Genomic DNA, 26,985 nt, shown 5'->3' with positions numbered 1-26,985 from the left:
TACTGCTTCAGGGCCTGGGTTTGGTGATTGGCAGTGGCGGCTTGCCACCTTGCCATTTGCATTTGGAGGGCTTGGTGTTTATTCTGCTGGAGATGTTCGTCATTATGCTTTTCTGACTTCTCGATTACAGTCTGCTGGGTTGCAGACCAAGCTCTTACGTCATACGGGTATTGTTGGTCTTGGTCGTGCTTTTGAAGATGCATTGGGTCTGTTTAATAATACGGTTGGGTTTGATATTTTAGGTAATCCGAGTGAGGTCGCTGCCCCAATACTCATGAAGAAATTGGCAAATGTTTATTTCACAAAGGTTACCGCTTCTGCAGAATCCACTTTTTCGTTATCTCCCCGACAATCGGCCTTATGGAAATCACAGCAGGGTGATCACACATCTGCTTGGCTAAGGGCAGTCCCTATTTTGTGGTTGGGTCAGACGATGAACGCAAAGACTTACCGATGTGTGTTGTGCTACCGGTTAGGTGTTCCATTGTTCTCTATCTCGACGGCATGCTCTGCCTGTTCAAGGGTTTTTACTGGGAATATTTTCGGGGATCACGCCGTGTCTTGTGCTGGTATGGTGGGTATTAAGCATCGACATAATATTGTTCGGGATTCCCTTGTTGATGTTTGTTATCGATCTGGGATTTCAGCGAGAAAGGAGGTTGACATTGGGTTGTCTGGAGAGAACGGCAGGACCCTCAGACCTGCAGATGTGTTACTTTATTCCTGGGATTGTGGTCGCGATGTTTGTGTTGACTTGACAGGGTCTTCTCCTTTGACGCAGTCTGGGCTTTCTGACTTTGTCCCCGGACGTGCTGTGGTTGATGCGGTTCGTCGGAAGCGGGTCAAGTACCAATCTAGCTGTCAGGCGATTGGTTATGGTTTCATTCCTTTCTCATTTTCTTCCCTGGGGGAATTAGAGAAGGAGGCTGTTTCTTTGCTAAAGCGGGTTCAGAAGAGTTCGATGGCGCAAGATATTAGTGCCGGTGCTGCTGCTCATATTTTTACTAGGATAGGTTTTGCTATTACTAGAGGTGTGGGGGCCCAGATTGTCTCTAGGCTTCCCACTAATTTTTTGTAAGTTTTAAAACTTTTAAGTTTTTTATTATTATTATAATAATAATAATAATAATAATAATAATAATAATAATAATAATAATAATAATAATAATAATAATAATAATAATAATAATAATAAATAACAAATAACAAATAATAATATAAGATAAATACCTTGTTACCTTGAAGGGAAAGTTGACTATTGGATCAGAGGAAAGGAAGCCTCATCATCTCCATGACTAAAGGGTCACATGTTACACAAAGGAGCTGTTGTAAACGAGAGTTTCGAATTCGGATTTCTGAGAGTCGTGTAATCACTTTCAGATCAAATTATTTCGATGGTACTATCGAAATCTTCAATCGGATAAATCTTAGAATATTTGAACAATGAATCTGTGTTTTTTGAGTATGTGAATTTGAAAAACGTACCAGGAAATTAAATAACCAAAAACGGGATTTATAACTGCCGAATGACAGTTCAATCTATAACTGCTAAAAACGGCTCAAAACCGGGCTTTTATTTTGGGTCAAACCAGCCAGGGGCTCTGCCCCTTGGACCCCGCCAGGGGTTGCCACCCCTTGGACCCCGCTATCGGGGGCGCTGCCCCCGAACCCTCGTCATAATCAATATAAGTTCAAACAAGTGTGCACTCAACACTTTCCCAAACTTGTTCGATATTTATCAAGATTAATTTGGTTAACAAATTAATCCCATTACACTTAAATCATATTGGTGACACAAATCACCAACAATCCTCCCCCATTTAAGTGTAATCTTGATTAACTTAAAGTAAATTCATAACAAACAAACTGATGCATAAATGAAACGTCGTGACGATTGAATTTCATATTAGTATAAATTCAATTCATATAATCGAATATCAAGGGTGTTACTAAAAATTGAACCCTTTCTATTCATAGTGAATATAATGAAGAAAATATACACAACAGTTTACACATTCATGTTCTAACTTGACACAATATTTTACTAGCCTATGTCCTATCCTTCAATAAGCATATCAAAATAAAGTCCCTAACTTCTTGAAGCAGCTAAACTTCATGCTTATATAGGTAGTTCTTTATTCTCGCACCTGCACATGCAATTTTTCAAAGAACTATTAAGAAATATAATTTCAATCTAACTCACTTGCAGTACTGAACACATACCTTGGGATGTAATGAATAATGTGTTCCAATCTTTAGATATCAAGCTTTCCACATTGAATTCAGCATCCAATACTATATTAGATGGGAATTGGGTATCTTAATATGAAAGATTTCAAATGGACTTTAAAACCATCCCTTTAGCCGCCTTGTGCACAAGATCTCTAGCTAACCCTTTGGTTAAATGATCGGCTAAATTTGAATCAGTTTTCACAAACTCCACAGATATCACACCATTCATAATGAGCTCACGAATTATGCTATGTCTAACACCTAAATGTCAATACTTCCCATTGTACACCTGACTATAAGCTTTAGCCAAGGTAGCAGCGCTATCACATCTGATAGATACGGTGGATATCGGTTTGGGCCATAACGAAATTTCATAAATCAAATCCCTAAGCCACTCAGCTTCCTTACCAGCTGCAGCTAACGGTACAAATTCATACTCCATCGTTGAATTCGTAATACACGTTTGTTTCTTGGATGCCCAAGAAATGGCACCTCCTCCAAGAAGAAAAACCCAACCACTTGTTGAGGAGTGATCCTCCATATTAGTGATCCAGCTAGCATCCGAATAACCTTCTATCACCGAAGGAAATCCACTGTAAAACAAACCATAATCCATAGTTCCTTTTAAATACTTAAATACTCGATTTAAAGCTTGCCAATGAACTGAGCTAGGATTACTAGTATATCTACTAAGCTTTCCTACAGCAAATGCTATATCAGGCCTAGTACTTATCATGGCATACATAAGGGATCCTATAGCTCTTGAGTATTCAAGCTGAGACACTGGATGTCCTTTATTAGGAAATAGCTTAATAGTAGGATCCATAGGGGTACTAACAGGTGAACAATTTTCGAAATGAAACTTATTCAAGATCTTCTCAATATAATGAGATTGAGAAACTGAAATTCCATTGCTTCCTCGTTTAATTCTAATACCAAGAATCACCTCAGCCTCCCCCATGTCTTTCATTTCAAAACTAGATGATAAAAACTTTTTGGTTGTATCAACTTGGTGTTGATCAGTACCAAAAATCAACATGTCATCTACATATAAAAAAATTATAACTCCTTTACCGAAATTATCAAATTTGCTATATACACACTTGTCAGCTTGGTTTATTGCAAAACCATTAGACAAAATTACATCATCAAACTTTTGATGCCACTGTTTAGGTGCTTGTTTCAAACCATACAATGACTTCTTCAGTTTGCACACCTTATTTTCATTTCCAGGCATCACAAACCCTTCAGGTTATTTCATGTAAATCTCCTCATCCAAATCACCATTCAAGAATGCAGTTTTCACATCCATTTGATGAATTACAAGATTATCTATAGCTGCAAGAGCTAACAACAATCTAATAGTGAAAATTCTAGCAACAGGAGCATAGGTATCAAAAAAGACAATACCTTCCTTTTGCCTAAATGATATCGCATATTTAATACGTGTTTTCCTTAGCGATATCGGGCACATTTTGGTCCTTTTGGATACGATTTGCTGTTAATTCGATAAGTGTTGTGAAAGTTCGAGTTCTAAGCCCAAGGAGTTGAATTTTGAAGATATTTGATGGTTTTAGTGATTTTCTATGGAAACGAGTGAAAGAGGTTGGTTCGATTCAAGTTTGGACGAATATTAGTGAGTTTTTAGCACGGAATCAGCAAAAGAGGCCTGGAGCGCCGCTCAGAAACCTGGAGCGCCGCTCCAGTAGGAAGAAATTTCAGTTCGAGAGCTTTTAAAAGTCCAGAGATCAGGTGAACAGCATATGGAGCGCCGCTCCATATATGGAGCACCGCTCCACCTTCAGCCGGGATCAGAATTCACCCATTTAAAGCCCGAATTTTTACCCTAATGAATCATTCTTGCATCCAGACGAATTCTAGCAGCTTTTTGATGAACAAGGGTGATTTTTGGGGAATCCCAAGGTCATTCTAACGCATCAATCATTCTGGAAACGCGTCTCGATCTGTTTATCATTCAAGAACACAATTTTCATTAGGTTTAATTCTGATCATCATAATGAATACTCTTAATTATTTATTTGTGATTTTGTTTTTTGCCATGGTTATTGGCTAAGCTTTTTAATGTTTGTCTAGATTGAATATTCGTATGTGTTTGGATGATACTTTAATGTTTTATTGATTAATGCATGATAATTATGAGTTTTGATTAAGAACCATTCTTATGGGATTTGATTATTGTTACTTGGCTTAATTAGTGATCTTGTTTGAACAAAGGGAACCCTGTTTCAATTTAGTGATCTAATTTTCAATTGATTTGTCTTAACCAATTGGGTGCTTACTGGACCAAGGGGTAAACCGGGTAACATAGATTGAACAAAATAGGGGTGAATTGTGTGAAACGAACGCGTAACCAATTGAATCTTAATCTTATAATTAGCTAATTACTAAGTCACAAACGAAAGAGGTCTTTGGTGAAAGGGAACCATAAGCCAATAAATCCTAGTTTGATGTGTTTGCTAAAAGAGAACTCTGGGTAAACCGACTCTGTAATTGCATGTATTGACAAATAGAACTAGTGTTTAATAACAAATCATTCGACACTGCGAATAGGAGATCTAGGCGAACATTCTTTTATCTATTGAATTCAAGTATCTTTATTTCCGTTGAGTCTGCATTTATTTTCTATAAACTTAAAAACATAAAAATATTGTCTTTTACTTTTAATCTATCCTTGATTTGGCTAATCTTTAAATAGCCACAAAACAAATCATCTCGTACTTTCAATTTTCATAGATTAACTTAGTTTACTTTTATTAGTTGCAATCTTAATTCTCGCGTGTTAACTGTCCTTGGAACGATTTTGGAATTACCAAATTTATACTATTGCACGATCGGGTACACTGTCCGTTAGTGTATAATTTATCTCTAGTATATAATTTATCTCTGGAAAATGCCGGTTTTAAGAATACTACACACTAACGGGCAGTGTACCCGATCGTGCAATAATATAAATTTGGTAATTCCGAAATCCTTCCAAGGACAGTTAACACGCGAGAATTAAGATTGCAACTAATAAAAGTAAACTAAGTTAATCTATGAAAATTGAAAGTACGAGATGATTTGTTTTGTGGCTATTTAACGATTAGCCAAAACAAGGATAGATTAAAAGTAAAAGACAATATTTTTATGTTTTTAAGTTTATATAAAATAAATGCAGACTCAACGGAAATAAAGATATTTGAATTCAATAGATAAAAGAATGTTCGCCTAGATCTCCTATTCGCATTTTCGGATGATTTGTTATTAAGCACTAGTTCTATTTGTTAATACATGCAATTACAGAGTACGTTTACCCAGAGTTCTCTTTTAGCAAACACATCAATCTAGGATTTATTGGCTTAGGGTTCCCTTTCACCAAAGACCTCTTTCGTTTGTGACTTAGTAATTAGCTAATTATAAGATTAAGATTCAATTGGTTACGCGTTCGCTCCACACAATTCACCCCTATTTTGTTCAATCTATATTACCCGGTTTACCCCCTTGGTCCAGTAAGCACCCAATTGGTTAAGACAAATCAATTGAAAATTAGATCACTAAATTGAAATAGAGTTCCCTTTGTTCAAACAAGATCACTAATCAAGCCAAGTAACAATAATCAAATCCCATAAGAATGGTTCTTAATTAAAACTCATAATTATCATGCATTAATCAATAAAACATTAAAGTATCATCCAAACACATACGAATATTCAATCTAGACAAATATTAAAAAGCTTAGTGAATAACCATGGTGAAAAACAAAATCACAAATAAATAATTAAGAGTATTCATTATGATGATAAGAATTAAACCTAATGAAAATTGTGTTCTTGAATGATAAACGGATCGATACGTGTTTTCGGAATGATTGATGCGTTAGAATGACCTTGGGATTCCCCAAAAATCACCCTTGTTCGTCAAAAAGTTGCTGGAATTTGTCTGGATGCAAGAATGATTCATTAGGGTAAAAATTCGGGCTTTAAATAGGTGAATTCTGAACCCGGCTGAAGGTGGAGTGAAAGGACCCGTTCATATACATTATAAACGATTCACAATAGTTGATTACATCGCGAGGTATTTGACCTCTATATGATACATTTTACAAACATTGCATTCATTTTTAAAAGACAAACTTTCTTTACAACGAAAGTTGACGGCATGCACACCATTTCATAATAAATCCAACTATAATTAGCTTAATAATAATCTTGATGAACTCAATGACTCGAATGCAACGTCTTTCAAAATATGCCATGAATGACTCCAAGTAATATCCTTAAAATGAGCTAATGCACAGCGGAAGATTTCTTTAATACCTGAGAATAAACATGCTTTAAAGTGTCAACCAAAAGGTTGGTGAGTTCATAGGTTTATCATAACAATCATTTCAATATATTAATAGACCACAAGATTTTCGTTTATAAATATATGTACACTCGCAAGTGTATAAAAGTATTCTATAAGTTGTAGGCACCCGGTAACAAGCCTTAACGTTCATATTTTACCCTCTGAAGTACACCAGATCAGGTGTGTTTAAAATAACCTCGAAGTACTAAAGCATACCATAGTCAGGATGGGGTTTGTCAGGCCCAATAGATCTATCTTTAGGATTCGCGCCTACCGTACATAGACAAGTAGTTTAATGTTACCAAGCTAAGGGTATATTTCTGGTTTAAACCCACATAGAATTAGTTTTAGTACTTGTGCCTATTTCTTAAAACATTTATAAAAACAGCGCATGTATTCTCAGTCCCAAAAATATATATAAAAGGGAGCAAATGAAACTCACAATACTGTATTTCGTAGCAATTATGTATATGACGGCACTGAACAAGTGCAGGGTTTGTCTCGGATTCACGAACGTATCAATATTGTGATTCAATATTGCAGGAAAGTACGTAGACGCAACGAAAATGATAAACGTTAGGTTGACCTGACGAGCAATACCCTCGAACAATACCCATAACCTCCATAGCTATAACCCATAATTTCCTTAGCTCTATCCCGTTTGAAAACTTATTTTGAAATCGTCTGAATATAACTCCGTCATAGTATTTTATGTATACTAATAATATCTTGAAATAATACTAAGTATATATATATATATATATGTAATTCGATTGAGAGAGTTTAGAGAAATATATTTTCAAGTTTCTATGAAATAATGAAACCTATTGAATTCTATTTATAATAGATTTTTGAATTATTAAAGTGAATTATTAAAGTATGAATTATTAAAGTGAATTATTAAAGTATAAATTATTAAATTGAATTATTAAAGTATGAATTATTAAAGTATGAATTATTAAAGTGAATTATTAAAGTATGAATTATTAAAGTGAATTATTAAAGTATGAATTATTAAAGTGAATTATTAAAGTATGAATTATTAAAGTGAATTATTAAAGTATGAATTATTAAAGTGAATTATTAAAGTATGAATTATTAAAGTGAATTATTAAAGTATGAATTATTAAAGTATGAATTATTAAAGTGAATTATTAAAGTATGAATTATTAAAGTGAATTATTAAAGTTAAAGTAAAGTAAAAGTAAAGTAAAGGTAAAGTTAAAGTATAGTAAAAGTATAAAACTATGTACGTATAATACGCGTATAAAAAAATATATATAATATTAATTTAAATCGTTTTATATATTTAATAAAATAAAATATAAATATCGTTATCTTTATCATACTGGTTAAGTATTGAGTTGTCAAAAAGAATAGATTTCTTAAATCACAGTGGACCTCATAACATAGGCCCGTAATCATATCATAATGTATCTGATAATTCAATTATTTGATATTATCTCTTAATTCTGTCGATAAATATATCGAAACAAATATGTTCATGTAAAGTATCATATATCTAATACTTTGTTAATGTTTTCAGTTAATATTATATATTATATATACATATCTATATACACATAATTGTTCGTGAATCGTCGAACACGGTCAAAGGGTAATTGATTACATGAATGTAGTTCCAAACTTTTTGAGATTCAACATTACAAATTCTGCTTATTGTGTCGGAAACATATAAAGGTTAAGTTTAAATTTGATCGAAAATTTCCGGGTCGTCACAGTACCTACCCGTTAAAGAAATTTCGTCCCGAAATTTGATCGAGGTCGTCATGGCAAACTATAAAAATGTTTTCATGACGAATATGAGTTGATAAATAGAGTTTTATCATCATTGAGTAATATAGATAAAACAATTTGATTACGCGAAGAGTATAAGTGAAGCTATCGCAAGAGAGTGAAATGAGTAAACGTATATTCGTTTTAACCGATGACGTAGTTATGATTGATTTTCGGAATTCATGGGATTTAAAGAAAATCTTTGCAATAATATTTGGTTCTTCGGCTATTAAGGAAATCAGGATCTTCTATGATTAAATGCGATAATCTGTCTCGATTTCTTTGTCTGATATTTTACTATAATTCCACCCCCTTCGTTTCTTTATTTCCACAGCTCACACCTTCTAGTCTTTCTCCCCAATTCATACTTTAAAGCATTCGTTAATATGCTTCATCCAGTATTGATTCTTGATATACACTTAACTTTCATATCTGTCATTCTTCTTTTTCATCTACCACCGGAGGAAGTTATTTTCTTCTATCATTACCTTGGGGTTATTGTGTTTTTTATTCTCCCGTGTCTTTATATTGCTATACGCATTGATATACACGGTTTGTAATTTCGAGATTGTTATCGGGCTTTATATTCTCCATTATATTTCGGAGCTTCATGCTTTCGTTTTCTCTTCCCGACCTTAAGTCAAGCAGATAATGGTCCAGAATTCATAGATATGAATTTTTGGATGAACATAGTTAATGTTCCAAGAAGAAAATCTTAATGGCACGATCTTGATTTGGCAAATTACCAGAATATCCGAAAATATAGAGCTATCAAGATGATATGTTCTTAATATGTTTGGAAATTGGGTAGAATGTAAGAGTCGTGTAAACAGTACATGATGACGGTATGTTCTGTGAATTATCACGTTCCATTAGAAACTCAGCATGACTTACTGTAATATAATCACGTTGATCAAGTGTCATTATATTATACTAACTCATGCTTCAATTCCCAACACTACTTCAAAAACATTCCTATTTTAAATTCAATTTTTTTTTTTTTTAGAATTTAGAAACTAACAAAGTTTCTTTTTATGTTGTAACGCAGATATTGCGAAGAGATAAAAGATTTCGGATAAGAATAGTTGTGAAAATATCTTCAGGAATATCGAAGATATTATAATAAAAGATACGATAATATGGATGATGAAGAAGATTTGTCTGTGAAGGTTTAGAATAAGAAGTAAGTTATTTGCTAACGATTTCAGTAGACACTGAATCATTTGGATCCTTTGAAGACAGGTTTAGTCTTTGTGATTTGTCCACAGCCTCCTTCATGGTCTGCTCAATCCGTTTTCCAGTTTCAAACCTTCTCTTTTTCTCAGCTTTACCACCATACTATTCTTTATCATCAAACTTTTGACTGTTAAAGTCGTTTACAGTTTTTGCTGCTTCATCAGCATTTTTCCAATTTCGGAGAACTAGTTCATAGTTTGGGATGTTTTTCAGAAAATTCACATTCGAAGTATGTAAGTCTAGGAGATAGACGTTATATGTATAACTTTTGACGTAAAATTGTCGCAAAATTCAAGATACTGATTGCTAATTCCCAGTAGTTGGTGTGAAAATTATTGTTACAGGATGTAGGTGAGTACATGATGGGGTTTTAATGAATAAGTATAGTGGCTTTTCGGAGAGGCTTAAGTCGAAGGTTAATGAAGTTGTTGATAAGTTTACTGCTAATGTGGCGAGATATGAAAGGTTCCCCGGTAACAATGATGAAGGGGTAATTGTTATAATAAGGTTTATTCGTATAAACAAATAAAGGTGATTTGCTGGAGCTGTGACAAAACTGTCTATTTTGGAAAGAGATTGAAAAATTATATTTGGTAATAAATATCAAAGGATCTGACACGGATACGTGTTAAACTATAACTTTGGTTTCGAGAGCTTTTCAGATACATGACAGTGGGTAATATGTGGTTGGATCATCATCTCGCATGTCTTTAGGAATTTTGAAGTGTTTGAATACATATTGTAATTGTTAATATACATATGATGTTCTAAGATTTTGAATGATACAAATATTTTTTGTGAGTTCCATGAATAGAAATGAGGTTCTAGGACAGTTTTGAAGTCAAAGTATAGTTTTGAAAGATGTAGGAATCTAAGAGTGATGATTTCGGTTATATCTTGAATCGAATTCTGAGATTTCAAAATCAGAATATGTAATTAGATTTTGAATGAGTATGGTTGTTTTGATTTCTATAAAAGAATGTATATTGTTGTGAAAGTAGGGAGTATAATGGATGATTTGTTGAATCAGATTCGAAGAATGTAACATATTAATTGTTAATTTATATATCTCTCGGGTATTACCTACCCGTTAAAAAAAATTTCACAATTAATATTTTGTACAAAAGAATTTTATTACAGTCTTTATGGAAATATATATGTGTATATTTCTTCAGATGTAATATTGATTTAATGAGTTAATATTAAATTAAACTCATTTGATTTATGGTTAAGGCTAGGATAGATAATTTCTAAACTTTAGAAATTACATAATCACCAAAGAATGATTCTCCGATCAATACTTCATCGTTTGTTGTTGTTGGTACTCCTTGGTATTTATGGTGCATGTGATATTGATATCTGAGGTACAGGTTGTGATGTTGAGGCGTGTGATGCGGACGTGATTGTTGATGGTGGTAATGATACTGTTGGTGTTGATGATGGTGATACCGTTGATGCCGGTGATGCTGCTGGTGCTTAGGGTATTGAGGCTTGCGATGTTGATGTTACTGGCGGTACTGGTTATGCTGCTGGTGCTGCTGATGGTGTTTGTAATCTTTGCACCATATGTTCCAGAGCCACTACTCGAGCGCGAAGTTCATTAACTTCTGCTAGTACACCGGGATGATTGGTGGTTGGAGCGAGCGGAATAATAAGATTCATAATATGAGATAGTATATAATCGTGACGAGATACTCTAGCAATGAGTGAGAAAATGGTGTCTCGAATAGGTTCGCCGGTAAGTGCTTCAAGTTCATCGCCAAGAAGGCAATGTGGTGGATGGAAAGGATCGCCTTCTTCTTGTCTCCAATGATTGAGTAGACTACGAACCTATCCCCAATTCATCCAGAATAGATGATGGGAGATTGGTTGATCCATTCCGGTGACGCTGCTTTCGGAGCTCAGGTAGATATTTATATCGGAATAGCAGTCGGAATCTGAGGAGTTCGAACTGGTTGAGAGATCCATCTCGTATGATCAGGGAAAGAATTTTTGGTATGAAATAGATTATAGAATTTAGATTTGGTATTCTTCAATACATAATTTACATATGTGTATATAATACCAAAATCCCATAAATTACGGAGGAATCTTTGAAAGATGTTAGTCAAAGTTCACAGTAACAGATATGCTAAGATAAGAATTCGTCTATACACTATTATGCAATAAATGTAGGAAAACGCGTCTAGACTTAAGAATGATAAGCAGGTAATTTCCTAAGGATGGTAAGTAGATGATTTCCGACTAAAAATGATAAGCAAAACTTTTGACATGCAGACACGGTCGAAGTCCAGACTCACTAATGCATCTTAACAACTATCAGTTAGACACACTAATGCAAGACCTGGTTCGTTAAGACCACCGCTCTGATACCAACTGAAAGGACCCATTCATATACATTATAAACGATTCACAATAGTTGATTACATCGCGAGGTATTTGACCTCTATATGATACATTTTACAAACATTGCATTCGTTTTTAAAAGACAAACTTTCTTTACAACGAAAGTTGACGACATGCACACCATTTCATAATAAATCCAACTATAATTAGCTTAATAATAATCTTGATGAACTCAATGACTCGAATGCAACGTCTTTCAAAATATGCCATGAATGACTCCAAGTAATATCCTTAAAATGAGCTAATGCACAGCGGAAGATTTCTTTAATACCTGAGAATAAACATGCTTTAAAGTGTCAACCAAAAGGTTGGTGAGTTCATAGGTTTATCATAACAATCATTTCAATATATTAATAGACCACAAGATTTCCATTTATAAATATATGTACACTCGCAAGTGTATAAAAGTATTCTATAAGTTGTAGGCACCCGGTAACAAGCCTTAACGTTCATATTTTACCCTCTGAAGTACACCAGATCAGGTGTGTTTAAAATAACCTCGAAGTACTAAAGCATCCCATAGTCAGGATGGGGTTTGTCAGGCCCAATAGATCTATCTTTAGGATTCGCGCCTACCGTACATAGACAAGTAGTTTAATGTTACCAAGCTAAGGGTATATTTCTGGTTTAAACCCACATAGAATTAGTTTTAGTACTTGTGCCTATTTCGTAAAACATTTACGAAGCTACATCTTATTAGTAATTTGAAGGCACAAAAACTAATAAGAAAAGGTTGCTATGCTGTTCTAGCACACGTCGAGAAAGTACAAACTGAAGAAAAGAGCATCAATGATGTTCCCGTCGCAAAAGAATTTCCTGATGTATTTCTGAAAGAATTACCGGGATTACCCCCACATCGATCCGTTGAATTTCAAATAGATCTTGTACCAGGAGCTGCACCAATAGCTCGTGTTCCTTACAGACTCGCACCCAGCGAGATGAAAGAACTACAAAGCCAATTACAAGAACTTTTAGAGCGTGGTTTCATTCGACCAAGCACATCACCGTGGGGAGCTCCTGTTTTGTTTGTCAAGAAGAAAGATGGTACATTCAGGTTGTGTATCGACTACCGAGAGTTGAACAAACTTACCATCAAGAACCGCTACCCACTACCGAGAATCGATGACTTATTTGATCAACTACAAGGCTCGTCTGTTTATTCAAAGATTGACTTACGTTCCGGGTATCATCAAATGCGGGTGAAAGAAGATGATATTCCAAAGACTGCTTTCAGAACACGTTACGGTCATTACGAGTTTATGGTCATGCCGTTTGGTTTAACTAATGCACCAGCTGTGTTCATGGACCTTATGAACCGAGTGTGTGGACCATACTGAAAGGACCCGTTCATATACATTATAAACGACTCACAATAGTTGATTGCATCGCGAGGTATTTTGACCTCTATATGATATATTTTACAAACATTGCATTCGTTTTTAAAAGAAAAACTTTCTTTACAACGAAAGTTGATGGCTTGCACACCATTTCATAATACATCCAACTATAATTGACATAATAATAATCTTGATGAACTCAATGACTCGAATGCAACGTCTTTCAAAATATGGCATGAATGACTCCAAGTAATATCCTTAAAATGAGCTAAAGCACAGCAGAAGATTTCTTTAATACCTGAGAATAAACATGCTTTAAAGTGTCAACTAAAAGGTTGGTGAGTTCATAGGTTTATCATAACAATCATTTCAATATATTAATAGACCACAAGATTTCCGTTTATAAATATATGTACACGCGCAAGTGTATAAGAGTATTCTATAAATTGTAGGCACCCGGTAACAAGCCTTAACGTTCATGTTTTACCCTCTGAAGTACACCAGATCAGGTGTGTTTAAAATAACCTCGAAGTACTAAAGCATCCCATAGTCAGGATGGGGTTTGTCAGGCCCAATAGATCTATCTTTAGGATTCGCGCCTACCGTACATAGACAAGTAGTTTAATGTTACCAAGCTAAGGGTATATTTCTGGTTTAAACCCACATAGAATTAGTTTTAGTACTTGTGCCTATTTCGTAAAACATTTATAAAAACAGCGCATGTATTCTCTGTAGTGACCCGAACTTTTCCATGTTTATATATATTAATTGAGATTGATATTTACATGATTAAATGTTTCCAACATGTTAAGTAATCAAACTTGTTAAGACTTGATTAATTGAAATATGTTTCATATAGACAATTGACCACCCAAGTTGACCGGTGATTCACGAACGTTAAAACTTGTAAAAACTATATGATGACATATATATGGATATATATATAGTTAACATGATACTATGATAAGTAAACATATCATTAAGTATATTAACAATGAACTACATATGTAAAAACAAGACTACTAACTTAATGATTTTTAAACGAGACATATATGTAACGATTATCGTTGTAAAGACATTTAATGTATATATATCATATTAAGAGATATTCATACATGATAATATCATGATTATATAATAATTTAAAATCTCATTTGATATTATAAACATTGGGTTAACAACATTTAACAAGATCGTTAACCTAAAGGTTTCAAAACAACACTTACATGTAACGACTAACGATGACTTAACGACTCAGTTAAAATGTATATACATGTAGTGTTTTAATATGTATTTATACACTTTTGAAAGACTTCAATACACTTATCAAAATACTTCTACTTAACAAAAATGCTTACAATTACATCCTCGTTCAGTTTCATCAACAATTCTACTCGTATGCACCCGTATTCGTACTCGTACAATACACAGCTTTTAGATGTATGTACTATTGGTATATACACTCCAATGATCAGCTCTTAGCAGCCCATGTGAGTCACCTAACACATGTGGGAACCATCATTTGGCAACTAGCATGAAATATCTCATAAAATTACAAAAATATGAGTAATCATTCATGACTTATTTACATGAAAACAAAATTACATATCCTTTATATCTAATCCATACACCAACGACCAAAAACACCTACAAACACTTTCATTCTTCAATTTTCTTCATCTAATTGATCTCTCTCAAGTTCTATCTTCAAGTTCTAAGTGTTCTTCATAAATTCCAAAAGTTCTAGTTTCATAAAATCAAGAATACTTTCAAGTTTGCTAGCTCACTTCCAATCTTGTAAGGTGATCATCCAACCTCAAGAAATCTTTGTTTCTTACAGTAGGTTATCATTCTAATACAAGGTAATAATCATATTCAAACTTTGGTTCAATTTCTATAACTATAACAATCTTATTTCAAGTGATGATCTTACTTGAACTTGTTTTCGTGTCATGATTCTGCTTCAAGAACTTCGAGCCATCCAAGGATCCATTGAAGCTAGATCCATTTTTCACTTTTCCAGTAGGTTTATCCAAGGAACTTAAGATAGTAATGATTTTCATAACATCATTCGATTCATACATATAAAGCTATCTTATTCGAAGGTTTAAACTTGTAATCACTAGAACATAGTTTAGTTAATTCTAAACTTGTTCGCAAACAAAAGTTAATCCTTCTAACTTGACTTTTAAAATCAACTAAACACATGTTCTATATCTATATGATATTCTAACTTAATGATTTAAAACCTGGAAACACGAAAAACACCGTAAAACCGGATTTACGCCGTCGTAGTAACACCGCGGGCTGTTTTGGGTTAGTTAATTAAAAACTATGATAATTTTTCTCATTTTAGCTACGTGAAAATTAGTAACAAATCTATTCCAACCATAACTTAATCAACTTGTATTGTATATTATGTAATCTTGAGATACCATAGACACGTATACAATGTTTCGACCTATCATGTCGACACATCTATATATATTTCGGAACAACCATAGACACTCTATATGTGAATGTTGGAGTTAGCTATACAGGGTTGAGGTTGATTCCAAAATATATATAGTTTGAGTTGTGATCAATACTGAGATACGTATACACTGGGTCGTGGATTGATTCAAGATAATATTTATCGATTTATTTCTGTACATCTAACTGTGGACAACTAGTTGTAGGTTACTAACGAGGACAGCTGACTTAATAAACTTAAAACATCAAAATATATTAAAAGTGTTGTAAATATATTTTGAACATACTTTGATATATATGTATATATTGTTATAGGTTCGTGAATCAACCAGTGGCCAAGTCATACTTCCCGACGAAGTAAAAATCTGTGAAAGTGAGTTATAGTCCCACTTTTAAAATCTAATATTTTTGGGATGAGAATACATGCAGGTTTTATAAATGATTTACAAAATAGACACAAGTACGTGAAACTACATTCTATGGTTGAATTATCGAAATCGAATATGCCCCTTTTTATTAAGTCTGGTAATCTAAGAATTAGGGAACAGACACCCTAATTGACGCGAATTCTAAAGATAGATCTATTGGGCCTAACAAACCCCATCCAAAGTACCGGATGCTTTAGTACTTTGAAATTTATATCATATCCGAAGGGTGTCCCGGAATGATGGGGATATTCTTATATATGCATCTTGTTAATGTCGGTTACCAGGTGTTCACTATATGAATGATTTTTATCTCTATGTATGGGATGTGTATTGAAATATGAAATCTTGTGGTCTATTGTTACGATTTGATATATATAGGTTAAACCTATAACTCACCAACATTTTTGTTGACGTTTAAAGCATGTTTATTCTCAGGTGAATATTAAGAGCTTCCGCTGTTGCATACTAAAATAAGGACAAGATTTGGAGTCCATGTTTGTATGATATTGTGTAAAAACTGCATTCAAGAAACTGATTTCAATGTAACATATTTGTATTGTAAACCATTATGTAATGGTCGTGTGTAAACAGGATATTTTAGATTATCATTATTTGATAATCTACGTAAAGCTTTATAAACCTTTATTTATGAAATAAAGGTTATGGTTTGTTTTAAAAATGAATGCAGTCTTTGAAAAACGTCTCATATAAGGGTCAAAAGCTCGCAACGAAATCAATTAATATGGAACGTTTTTAATCAATAAGAACGGGACATTTCAGTTGGTATCCGAGCGTTGGTCTTAGAGAACCAGAATTTTTCATTAGTGTGTCTTATCGAGTTTGTTAGGATGCATTAGTGAGTCTGGACTTCGACCGTGTTTACTTGAAAAATGATTGCTTAACAAATTTTGTTGGAAACTATATATTTTTAACATGTGAATATTATGTGATATATTAATCTCTTAACGCGTTTGATATTATGTGATAGATGTCTACCTCTAGAACAAGTCCCATTGACTCACCTAATAATAATGAAGAGTCAAATGTAAATTAGAATGATTCGTGGACTGATTCACAAGTTCCCGAAGAGGAACCGGAAGAAGAGTCGGAACCGGAAGAAGAATCGGAACCGGAAGAAGAATCGGAACCGGATGAAGAAATAGAACCGGTGGGGGAAATAATGAAACGGTTAAGTAAAAGAAAATCCTCAACCAACCGACCAAGGTTAATTATGGTCAATGGTGTTTCCGCCAAGGAAGCAAAATATTGGGAGGATTACCAATTCTCCGATGAATCGGATTCCGACGAGAATTCCGATGATGTTATAGAAATTACCCCAACTGAATTTAAAAAGGCAAAAGAAAATAATAAGGGAAAGGGCATAAAAATAGAGAAATCTAATTCCAACCCCGATGAACTTTATATGTATCGTCAACGCCCGAAGTCCTTAAGTTGTAACAATGACCCGGGAACCTCTAAACCACCAGGTTTTTCTAAACCAATGTTGACAACGACGGCTCGTATTAGGGGAACATCATATATCCCTAGAAACTTGGCAAAACGAACCAAAACCGAAGAAGAAGAAGAAACGAGCGAGTCGGAATAAGATAGTTGTATTCGTGTGGTGTAATATATGTAATATAGTGTTCTTATGCTTTATGATATATGTAAAAATTGCTTGTATTAATAAGTATTTTTTATGAATCTAACTCTTGTCTATTTTACAGTTTAAAAACACAAAATGGATAGACAACCCAATATTTTAAGAGACCTACCCGGAGACATGATTGATGAAATCTTGTCTAGAGTCGGCCAGAATTCCTCGGCACAACTATTTAAGGCGAGATCAGTTTGTAAGACATTCGAAGAACGTTCCAAGAATGTCTTGGTTTATAAGAGACTTTCGTTTGAAAGATGGGGGATATCACATTGGGAAACCCATAAGTTACGATGTGTTTACTTTGACGCATATATTGCGGGGAGCCCAAATGCTATTTTACGCAACGGGTTAAGAAATTATTTTGACTCAATATATCCGAATATTGGACTTCGTGATTTAGAAAAAGCGGCTAACATGCAACATAAAGAAGCATGTTATGCTTACGGATTAGTAATGTTCGCTTCTCACCAAAGTGAGAACAAGAACATCGGGCTACAACTATTAAACAAAACGTTTCCACAAGTGACGGAGTCGGTAATTGGGGTAAGAAATGAGGTTTTTAGATTATTACGGGACTGTTGGACATTACGTAACCCTCGTCCCTTTGACGACATTACAACACGCTGTCTTATCAACGGCCATAACGGTTATGTTGCACAAGACCAAGGATGGGAAGTAGTCCTAGTAAAACCAGAATGCATGACTTGTTTCTGGACGTATGAATTACGTGTCTTTATTGCCTTTGCTGAACGACTTGTGTACTAGCTAGAATTATCTTCACAACTATCTTGTATCAAAGTTATTGTGTGCTATATTTCATGCTTTATGTAAAATAAGCGGTATTGTAAGTTTGTAAAATATTGTATAAAAGTTTGAACGCGAAATATTATTATAATCAGTTTTTCATATAGAATTGTAGTAGTTGAATTGTATATTAGCTACTAAGTATGAACTTAACGGGTAGGTACTACCCGAATTTAAACTTATAAAACGCTAATATGAAGAAAAAAGCTTTTATAAATGAGTTCATATTATGCTACGAAATACTATTAACTACTCTTAATATTCTGTATGATTAACTTGTTCCATTTAACTATTTTGAAGGAAATGGCACCGACTACTCGACACACCGTGAATATGAATGAAGAGGAATTCCGTACTTTTCTAGCTTCAAACATAGCCGCAGTACAGGCTGCGCTACATACCAACAATAACCTTGGATCTAGCAGTACAGGAAATCGTGTAGGATGCACCTACAAAGAATTCACTGCCTGCAAACCTTTGGAATTTGATGGAACCGAAGGACCGATCGGATTGAAACGGTGGACCGAGAAGGTCGAATCGGTGTTTGCCATAAGTAAGTGTACTGAAGAGGACAAAGTAAAGTACGCTACGCATACCTTCACAGGTTCTGCGTTAACATGGTGGAATACCTATCTAGAGCAAGTGGGACAAGACGATGCGTACGCACTACCGTGGTCAACATTCAAGCACTTGATGAACGAGAAGTACCGTCCCAGAACCGAGGTCAATAAGCTCAAGACAGAACTTAGAGGGTTACGAACCCAAGGATTTGATATTACCACGTACGAAAGACGATTCACAGAATTGTGCCTATTATGTCCGGGAGCATTCGAAGATGAGGAAGAGAAGATCGACGCGTTTGTGAAAGGATTACCGGAAAGAATCCAAGAAGATATAAGTTCACACGAGCCCGCCTCCATACAACAGGCATGTAGAATGGCTCACAAACTCGTGAACCAAATTGAAGAAAGAATTAAAGAACAGACTGCTGAAGAGGCCAATGTGAAGCAAGTCAAAAGAAAGTGGGAGGAAAACGGTGATAAGAATCACCAATACAACAACAACAGCAATTACAACAATAATCGCAACAATTATCCCAACAATCGCAACATCAATCGCAACTACAACAAACGGCCCAACAACAACAACAACAACAACAACAACAACAACAACAACAGCAACTACAACAATCATCCCAACAACAATAATAACCGCAACAACAACAACAATTAGAAGCAGCTATGCCAAAGGTGTGAAAAGAATCACTCGGGGTTCTGCACCAAATTTTGCAACAAGTGTAAAAGAAATGGTCATAGCGCGGCGAAGTGTGAGGTCTACGAACCAGGGGTTAATAGAATGAAAGGAACAAATGGTGTCGGAACGAGTAATGGCGGAGCAAGTAGTGTCGGAGCAAGTTATGCCAATGTAGTTTGTTATAAATGTGGAAAACCGGGCCACATTATTAGAAATTGCCCGAACCAGGAGAACACGAATGGACAAGGCCGTGGAAGAGTTTTCAATATTAATGCGGCAGAGGCACAGGAAGACCCGGAGCTTGTTACGGGTACGTTTCTTATTGACAATAAATCTGCTTACGTTTTATTTGATTCGGGTGCGGATAGAAGCTATATGAGTAGAGATTTTTGTGCTAAATTAAGTTGTCCATTGACGCCTTTGGATAGTAAATTTTTACTCGAATTAGCAAATGGTAAATTAATTTCAGCAGATAATATATGTCGGAATCGAGAAATTAAACTGGTTAACGAAACATTTAAGATTGATTTGATACCAGTAGAGTTAGGGAGTTTTGATGTGATAATCGGTATGGACTGGTTGAAAGAAGTGAAAGCGGAGATCGTTTGTTACAAAAATGCAATTCGCATTATACGAGAAAAAGGAAAACCCTTAATGGTGTACGGAGAAAAGGGCAACACGAAGCTACATCTTATTAGTAATTTGAAGGCACAAAAACTAATAAGAAAAGGTTGCTATGCTGTTCTAGCACACGTCGAGAAAGTACAAACTGAAGAAAAGAGCATCAATGATGTTCCCGTCGCAAAAGAATTTCCTGATGTATTTCTGAAAGAATTACCGGGATTACCCCCACATCGATCCATTGAATTTCAAATAGATCTTGTACCAGGAGCTGCACCAATAGCTCGTGTTCCTTACAGACTCGCACCCAGCGAGATGAAAGAACTACAAAGCCAATTACAAGAACTTTTAGAGCGTGGTTTCATTCGACCAAGCACATCACCGTGGGGAGCTCCTGTTTTGTTTGTCAAGAAGAAAGATGGTACATTCAGGTTGTGTATCGACTACCGAGAGTTGAACAAACTTACCATCAAGAACCGCTACCCACTACCGAGAATCGATGACTTATTTGATCAACTACAAGGCTCGTCTGTTTATTCAAAGATTGACTTACGTTCCGGGTATCATCAAATGCGGGTGAAAGAAGATGATATTCCAAAGACTGCTTTCAGAACACGTTACGGTCATTACGAGTTTATGGTCATGCCGTTTGGTTTAACTAATGCACCAGCTGTGTTCATGGACCTTATGAACCGAGTGTGTGGACCATACTGAAAGGACCCGTTCATATACATTATAAACGACTCACAATAGTTGATTGCATCGCGAGGTATTTTGACCTCTATATGATATATTTTACAAACATTGCATTCGTTTTTAAAAGAAAAACTTTCTTTACAACGAAAGTTGATGGCTTGCACACCATTTCATAATACATCCAACTATAATTGACATAATAATAATCTTGATGAACTCAATGACTCGAATGCAACGTCTTTCAAAATATGGCATGAATGACTCCAAGTAATATCCTTAAAATGAGCTAAAGCACAGCAGAAGATTTCTTTAATACCTGAGAATAAACATGCTTTAAAGTGTCAACCAAAAGGTTGGTGAGTTCATAGGTTTATCATAACAATCATTTCAATATATTAATAGACCACAAGATTTCCGTTTATAAATATATGTACACGCGCAAGTGTATAAGAGTATTCTATAAATTGTAGGCACCCGGTAACAAGCCTTAACGTTCATGTTTTACCCTCTGAAGTACACCAGATCAGGTGTGTTTAAAATAACCTCGAAGTACTAAAGCATCCCATAGTCAGGATGGGGTTTGTCAGGCCCAATAGATCTATCTTTAGGATTCGCGCCTACCGTACATAGACAAGTAGTTTAATGTTACCAAGCTAAGGGTATATTTCTGGTTTAAACCCACATAGAATTAGTTTTAGTACTTGTGCCTATTTCGTAAAACATTTATAAATCAGCGCATGTATTCTCAGGCCAAAAATATATATAAAAAGGGAGCAAATGAAACTCACCATACTGTATTTCGTAGTAAAAATACATATAACGTTTTTTAACAAGTGCAAGGTTGGCCTCGAATTCACGAACCTATATTAATTATATATATTTATATGTTGGTCAATATTTGTCTAACAATTTTTGGTCAAGTCATAGTGTACCACAATCCTAATGCTCGAGACTAATATGCAAAAGTCAACAAAAGTCAACTTAACCCAAAATGACTTCTAAAATTTATACGTGTTTATAACTTAACTATAGTCGTTTTATATATTTAAATATATTTATTAGATTTTATAATAATAAAAGTCATTTATTAATAAAAATTTAAATTAACGTTTATATATGATAAAATATACTTTTATATATCTTAAGTAGTAAAATTTATAAAGTTCACTTAATATCTTAAAACTATAGTGGTAAGTATTATTAATGTAATTATATTACGCGTGGTGAAAAATATCTTTGTATCCCCTATTTATTTGATAAAATAATATTGATCATAATAATAATAAGTAAAAGTTGTATTATTTTGTAATAATAATTATTATTATTCTATAAAAAATAACAATATTTATATTTACTAAAAATGTTATTATGATAAAATGATAATATTAACATAATAGTAATAATGATATTTTATAATAACAATGATATTTCTATTAAAATAATAACGACGATAGTAATAATAATCATTTTAACAATAATACTAAAATTCAGTTGACTATAACTTCAAATCCGTTCATCGAAACCATTCGATATCTAAATGAAAAGTTCTTAATTTTTCGCTAGCTTTCTAATGACAGGCATATCATATACCCTATCTCAGTAGCATATGTATCTAATTCAGGATTCAACAAACCTATCTAAGGACAATATCGAATGTACAAGTATGCATAATCCTATATACTCGAGCACTAGTCAGGGATACACTATTGATATATAAAAGTTAAGTTATGAGTGCTCACGTATCAATATTGAGATTCAATATTGCAGGAAAGTACGTAGACGCAACGGAGATGATAAACACTAGATTGACCTCACGAGCATACCCATGAACCATACCCATCACCTCCATAGCTATAACCCATAATTTCCTTAGCTTCGACTCATTCAAAAAAACTATTTTGAAATCACTCGGACATCACTCCGTCGTAATATTTTATGTATACTAATAATATCTTAAAATAATACAGAGCAAATATATATATATATATATATATATAAATCGATTGAGAGAGTTTAGAGAAATATATTTTCAAGTTTCTATGAAATAATGAAACCTATTGAATTCTATTTATAATAGATTTTTGAATTATTAAAGTGAATTATTAAAGTATGAATTATTAAAGTGAATTATTAAAGTATGAATTATTAAAGTGAATTATTAAAGTATGAATTATTAAAGTGAATTATTAAAGTATGAATTATTAAAGTGAATTATTAAAGTATGAATTATTAAAGTGAATTATTAAAGTATGAATTATTAAAGTATGAATTATTAAAGTGAATTATTAAAGTATGAATTATTAAAGTGAATTATTAAAGTTAAAGTAAAGTAAAAATAAAGTAAAGGTAAAGTTAAAGTATAGTAAAAGTATAAAAACTATGTATGTATAATACGCGTATAAATATATATAATATTAATTTAAATCGTTATATATATTTAATGAAATAAAATATAAATATCGTTATATTTATTATACTGGTTAAGTAATGAGTTGTCAAAAGTGATTCTAGATATTTATAAAAGTTATATACGTTTTAATAATAAAGTTTTTTTTAAACTGAAAACGTTTTTGTACGTTTGAAAATAGATTAATAGAATATTATGGAAACCAATTCTCCACTAGCTTTTGTCTAACTTTCGTAAATGACACTTTTTATTTTTATTTATAAATAGCTTTACAAATTATTCCGAATATCGTTAAGAGGAATAGATTTCTCAAATCATAGTGGACCTCTCAACAGAGACTTGTAATCATAATTCAATGTTTCTGATAATTCAATCATTTAATATATTTTTTTTTAATTTCGTCGATAATCATATTGAAACAAATACGTTCATATAAAGCATTATACTTTTAAATACTTTGTTGACATTTTCAATTTATAACATATACACATATTCATATATGTTCATTTAATGGTTCGTGAATCATTGGAATTTGGTCGAGGTTTAAATGAATGTATAAACATAGTTTAAAATCCTTGAGATTTAACTTAACAAACATTGCTTATCGTGTCAGAATAATATGAAGATAAAGTTTAAATTTAGTCGGAAATTTTCGGGTCGTCACAGTGCCTACCCGTTAAAGAAATTTCGTCCCCGAAATTTGATAGAGGTCGTTATGGCTAACAATGAGAATGTTATTATGACGATTATGAAGTTTTATCATGTCTAAGAAGTATGGATAAAATAATTCGATTACTCAAAGCGTATGAGGTAAGTTATCGTAAATGAAGGAAATAAGATTATAGTGATTCGTCATATCTTTTGACGTCATCACAATTGATCTCCGAATTTAAAGAAAATCTTTGTAATCTATGTTGGATTTGATGCTTCGGTGATTAAGGAGATTATGATTCTCTTCGAATTAATACGATAATCCATCTTGATTTCTCTGTCGGGTAATTCACTATAAATCCACCTCCGTTTCCTTACAACTCACACCTTCTATTCTTTCTCCCTCAACTCATATTTTAAAGTATTTGTCAATATGCTTCATCCAGTACTGATTCTCGATATACTCCTCACTTTCATATCTGTCGTTCTTCTTTTTCATCTGCCTCCGGAAGAATCTATTTACTTCTACTATACTCTCGATTTTATAGTGTTTTTAGTTCTTCCGTGTCTTTATATTGCTATATGCATCGATATATACGGCTTATAATTTTTGGGTGGTTGTTGGGTTTTATATCTTCCCTTATATTTCAAAGCCCCTGCTTTTGTCTTCTATAATCATTGACATCCACAGTTAATGCTCCCTTCTATTTGCTGCGATTTATACTCCAATTTCTATTTTGGAGTTTTGTCCTTTCGTTTCTTCTTCTTGCGATTAAGAAACGTTTGTAATGGTCCAGTATTCGCAGATATGAATTTCAGAATGAACATGGTTAATGTTCTAAGAAGGAAATGGTAATGGCACGATCTTAATTTGTTAATTTACCAGAATACCCTGAAAAGACCGAATCATCAAGAAAATATATTCTTGATATTTTTAGAGATTAAATAGAATACAAGAGTCGTGTAACATGGAACATGATGACGGCATGGTCTGTGAATCGTCATGTCCCATTAGAAACTCAGCATGACTTACTGTAATATAATCATATTGATCAAGTGTCATTATATTATACTAACTCATGCTTCAGTTCCCAACACTACTTCAAAACATTCATAATTTAAACTCGAAAGTTTATAGAATATAGAAACTAATAGTTTCTTATATGATGTAACACTGATAGCGTAAAGAGATAAATGACTTCAGATAAGATTAGTTGTGAAAATATCTTCAGAAATATCACGGATATTTATAATGAAAGATATGATAATATCTTAGAATTTCTAATATTGATGGATGATGATGAAGATTTGTCTGTAAAGGTTTAGAATAAAGAGTAAGGTATTCGTTAATGACTTTAGCAGGCACTGAATCATTTGGATTCTTTAAAGGCAGATTTAGTCTTTGTGATTTGTCCACAGCCTCCTTCGTAGTCTGTTCAATCCGTTTTCCAGTTCCAAACCTTCTCTTTTTCTCAGCTTTTCCACCTTACTATTCTTTGTCATCAAACTTTTTACTGTTAAGATCGTTTACAGTTTTTGATGCTTCGTCAGCATTTCAAGAACTAGTTTGCAGTTCAAAATATTTTTCAGAACTTCACATTCAAAGTATGTAAGTCCAGGAGATAGACGTTTTACGTACACATATAACTGTTGGCGTAGACATGCTGCGAGATTTCAAAATACTGGTTACTGTTTTTCGATGATTCGTATGACAATTCTCGTTACAAGATGCGAATGAGTAAATGATGTGATTTCAATAAATATAATGATTTTTCGAAAAGTCAAAGATAATTGAAGTTGTTGGTAAGTTTATTGCTAAGGTGGCGAGATATGAAAGGTCCCCAGTAACGATGACGAAAGGGCAACGTATCTATCGAGGTTATAATAAGACTAGTCCGACTGAAAAGTCGAAGTTGACTTGCTGGAGCTGTGACAAAACTGTCTACTTTGAAAAGGAATTGAAAAGTCATTTTAGCTAATAAATACCAAAGGGTCTGACACGGATACGCGTCGAACTATGACTTTGGCTTCGAGAGCTTTTTAGGTACATAAATGTAGGTAATATGTGGTTGGATCATCATCTCGATTGTTCATTGTTTGAAGTGTCTTCGAAAACTCCGGAGAGTTTGAACACAGTTTGTAATCATTAATATACATATGATGTTCTAACACGGTTCTGAAGTCAAAGTATAGCTTTGAAAGATGTAGGAATCTAAGATTGATGTCTTCTGTTAAATCATGACTTGGATTTTGATTTGTCAAAATCAGAATGCGTAATCAAATTTGGGTGAGAATGGTTGCTTTGATTTCTATACAAGAATGTATATTGTTGTGAGATTTTGGGAGTATAGTTGATGATTTGCTTAATCAGATTCGAAAAATGTAATATATTAATTGTGAATTTATATATCTCTCGGGTATTACCTACCCGTTAAAAAAAATTTCACAATTAATATTTTGTACAATAGAATTTTATTACAGTCTTTATGAAAATATATATGTGCATATTTTCTTCAGATGTAACATAGATTTAATGAGTTAATATTAAATTAAACTCATTTGATTTACGGTTGAAACTAGAACTGAATAATCCCTAAAGACTTTAGAAATTACAAACTTTTACGGAGTATTTATTCA

General features: G+C 33.6%; 1 protein-coding gene across 1 annotated transcript; it reads right to left on the bottom strand.

The window, feature by feature from the left end:
- Nucleotides 1–2,500: 2,500 nt before the first annotated feature.
- LOC139840634 (secreted RxLR effector protein 161-like) lies at nucleotides 2,501–3,271 on the bottom strand. The gene has a single exon (XM_071830890.1). It carries the CDS (start codon nucleotides 3,269–3,271, stop codon nucleotides 2,501–2,503), a length of 771 nt encoding a protein of 256 aa, XP_071686991.1.
- Nucleotides 3,272–26,985: the final 23,714 nt, after the last annotated feature.

The sequence above is a fragment of the Rutidosis leptorrhynchoides genome, chromosome 1, assembly GCF_046630445.1.
Source record: "Rutidosis leptorrhynchoides isolate AG116_Rl617_1_P2 chromosome 1, CSIRO_AGI_Rlap_v1, whole genome shotgun sequence".
Lineage (NCBI taxonomy): Eukaryota > Viridiplantae > Streptophyta > Magnoliopsida > Asterales > Asteraceae > Rutidosis > Rutidosis leptorrhynchoides.
The sequence above is the reverse complement of the archived record's forward strand: the minus strand, read 5'-3'. Positions and strand labels throughout refer to the sequence as shown.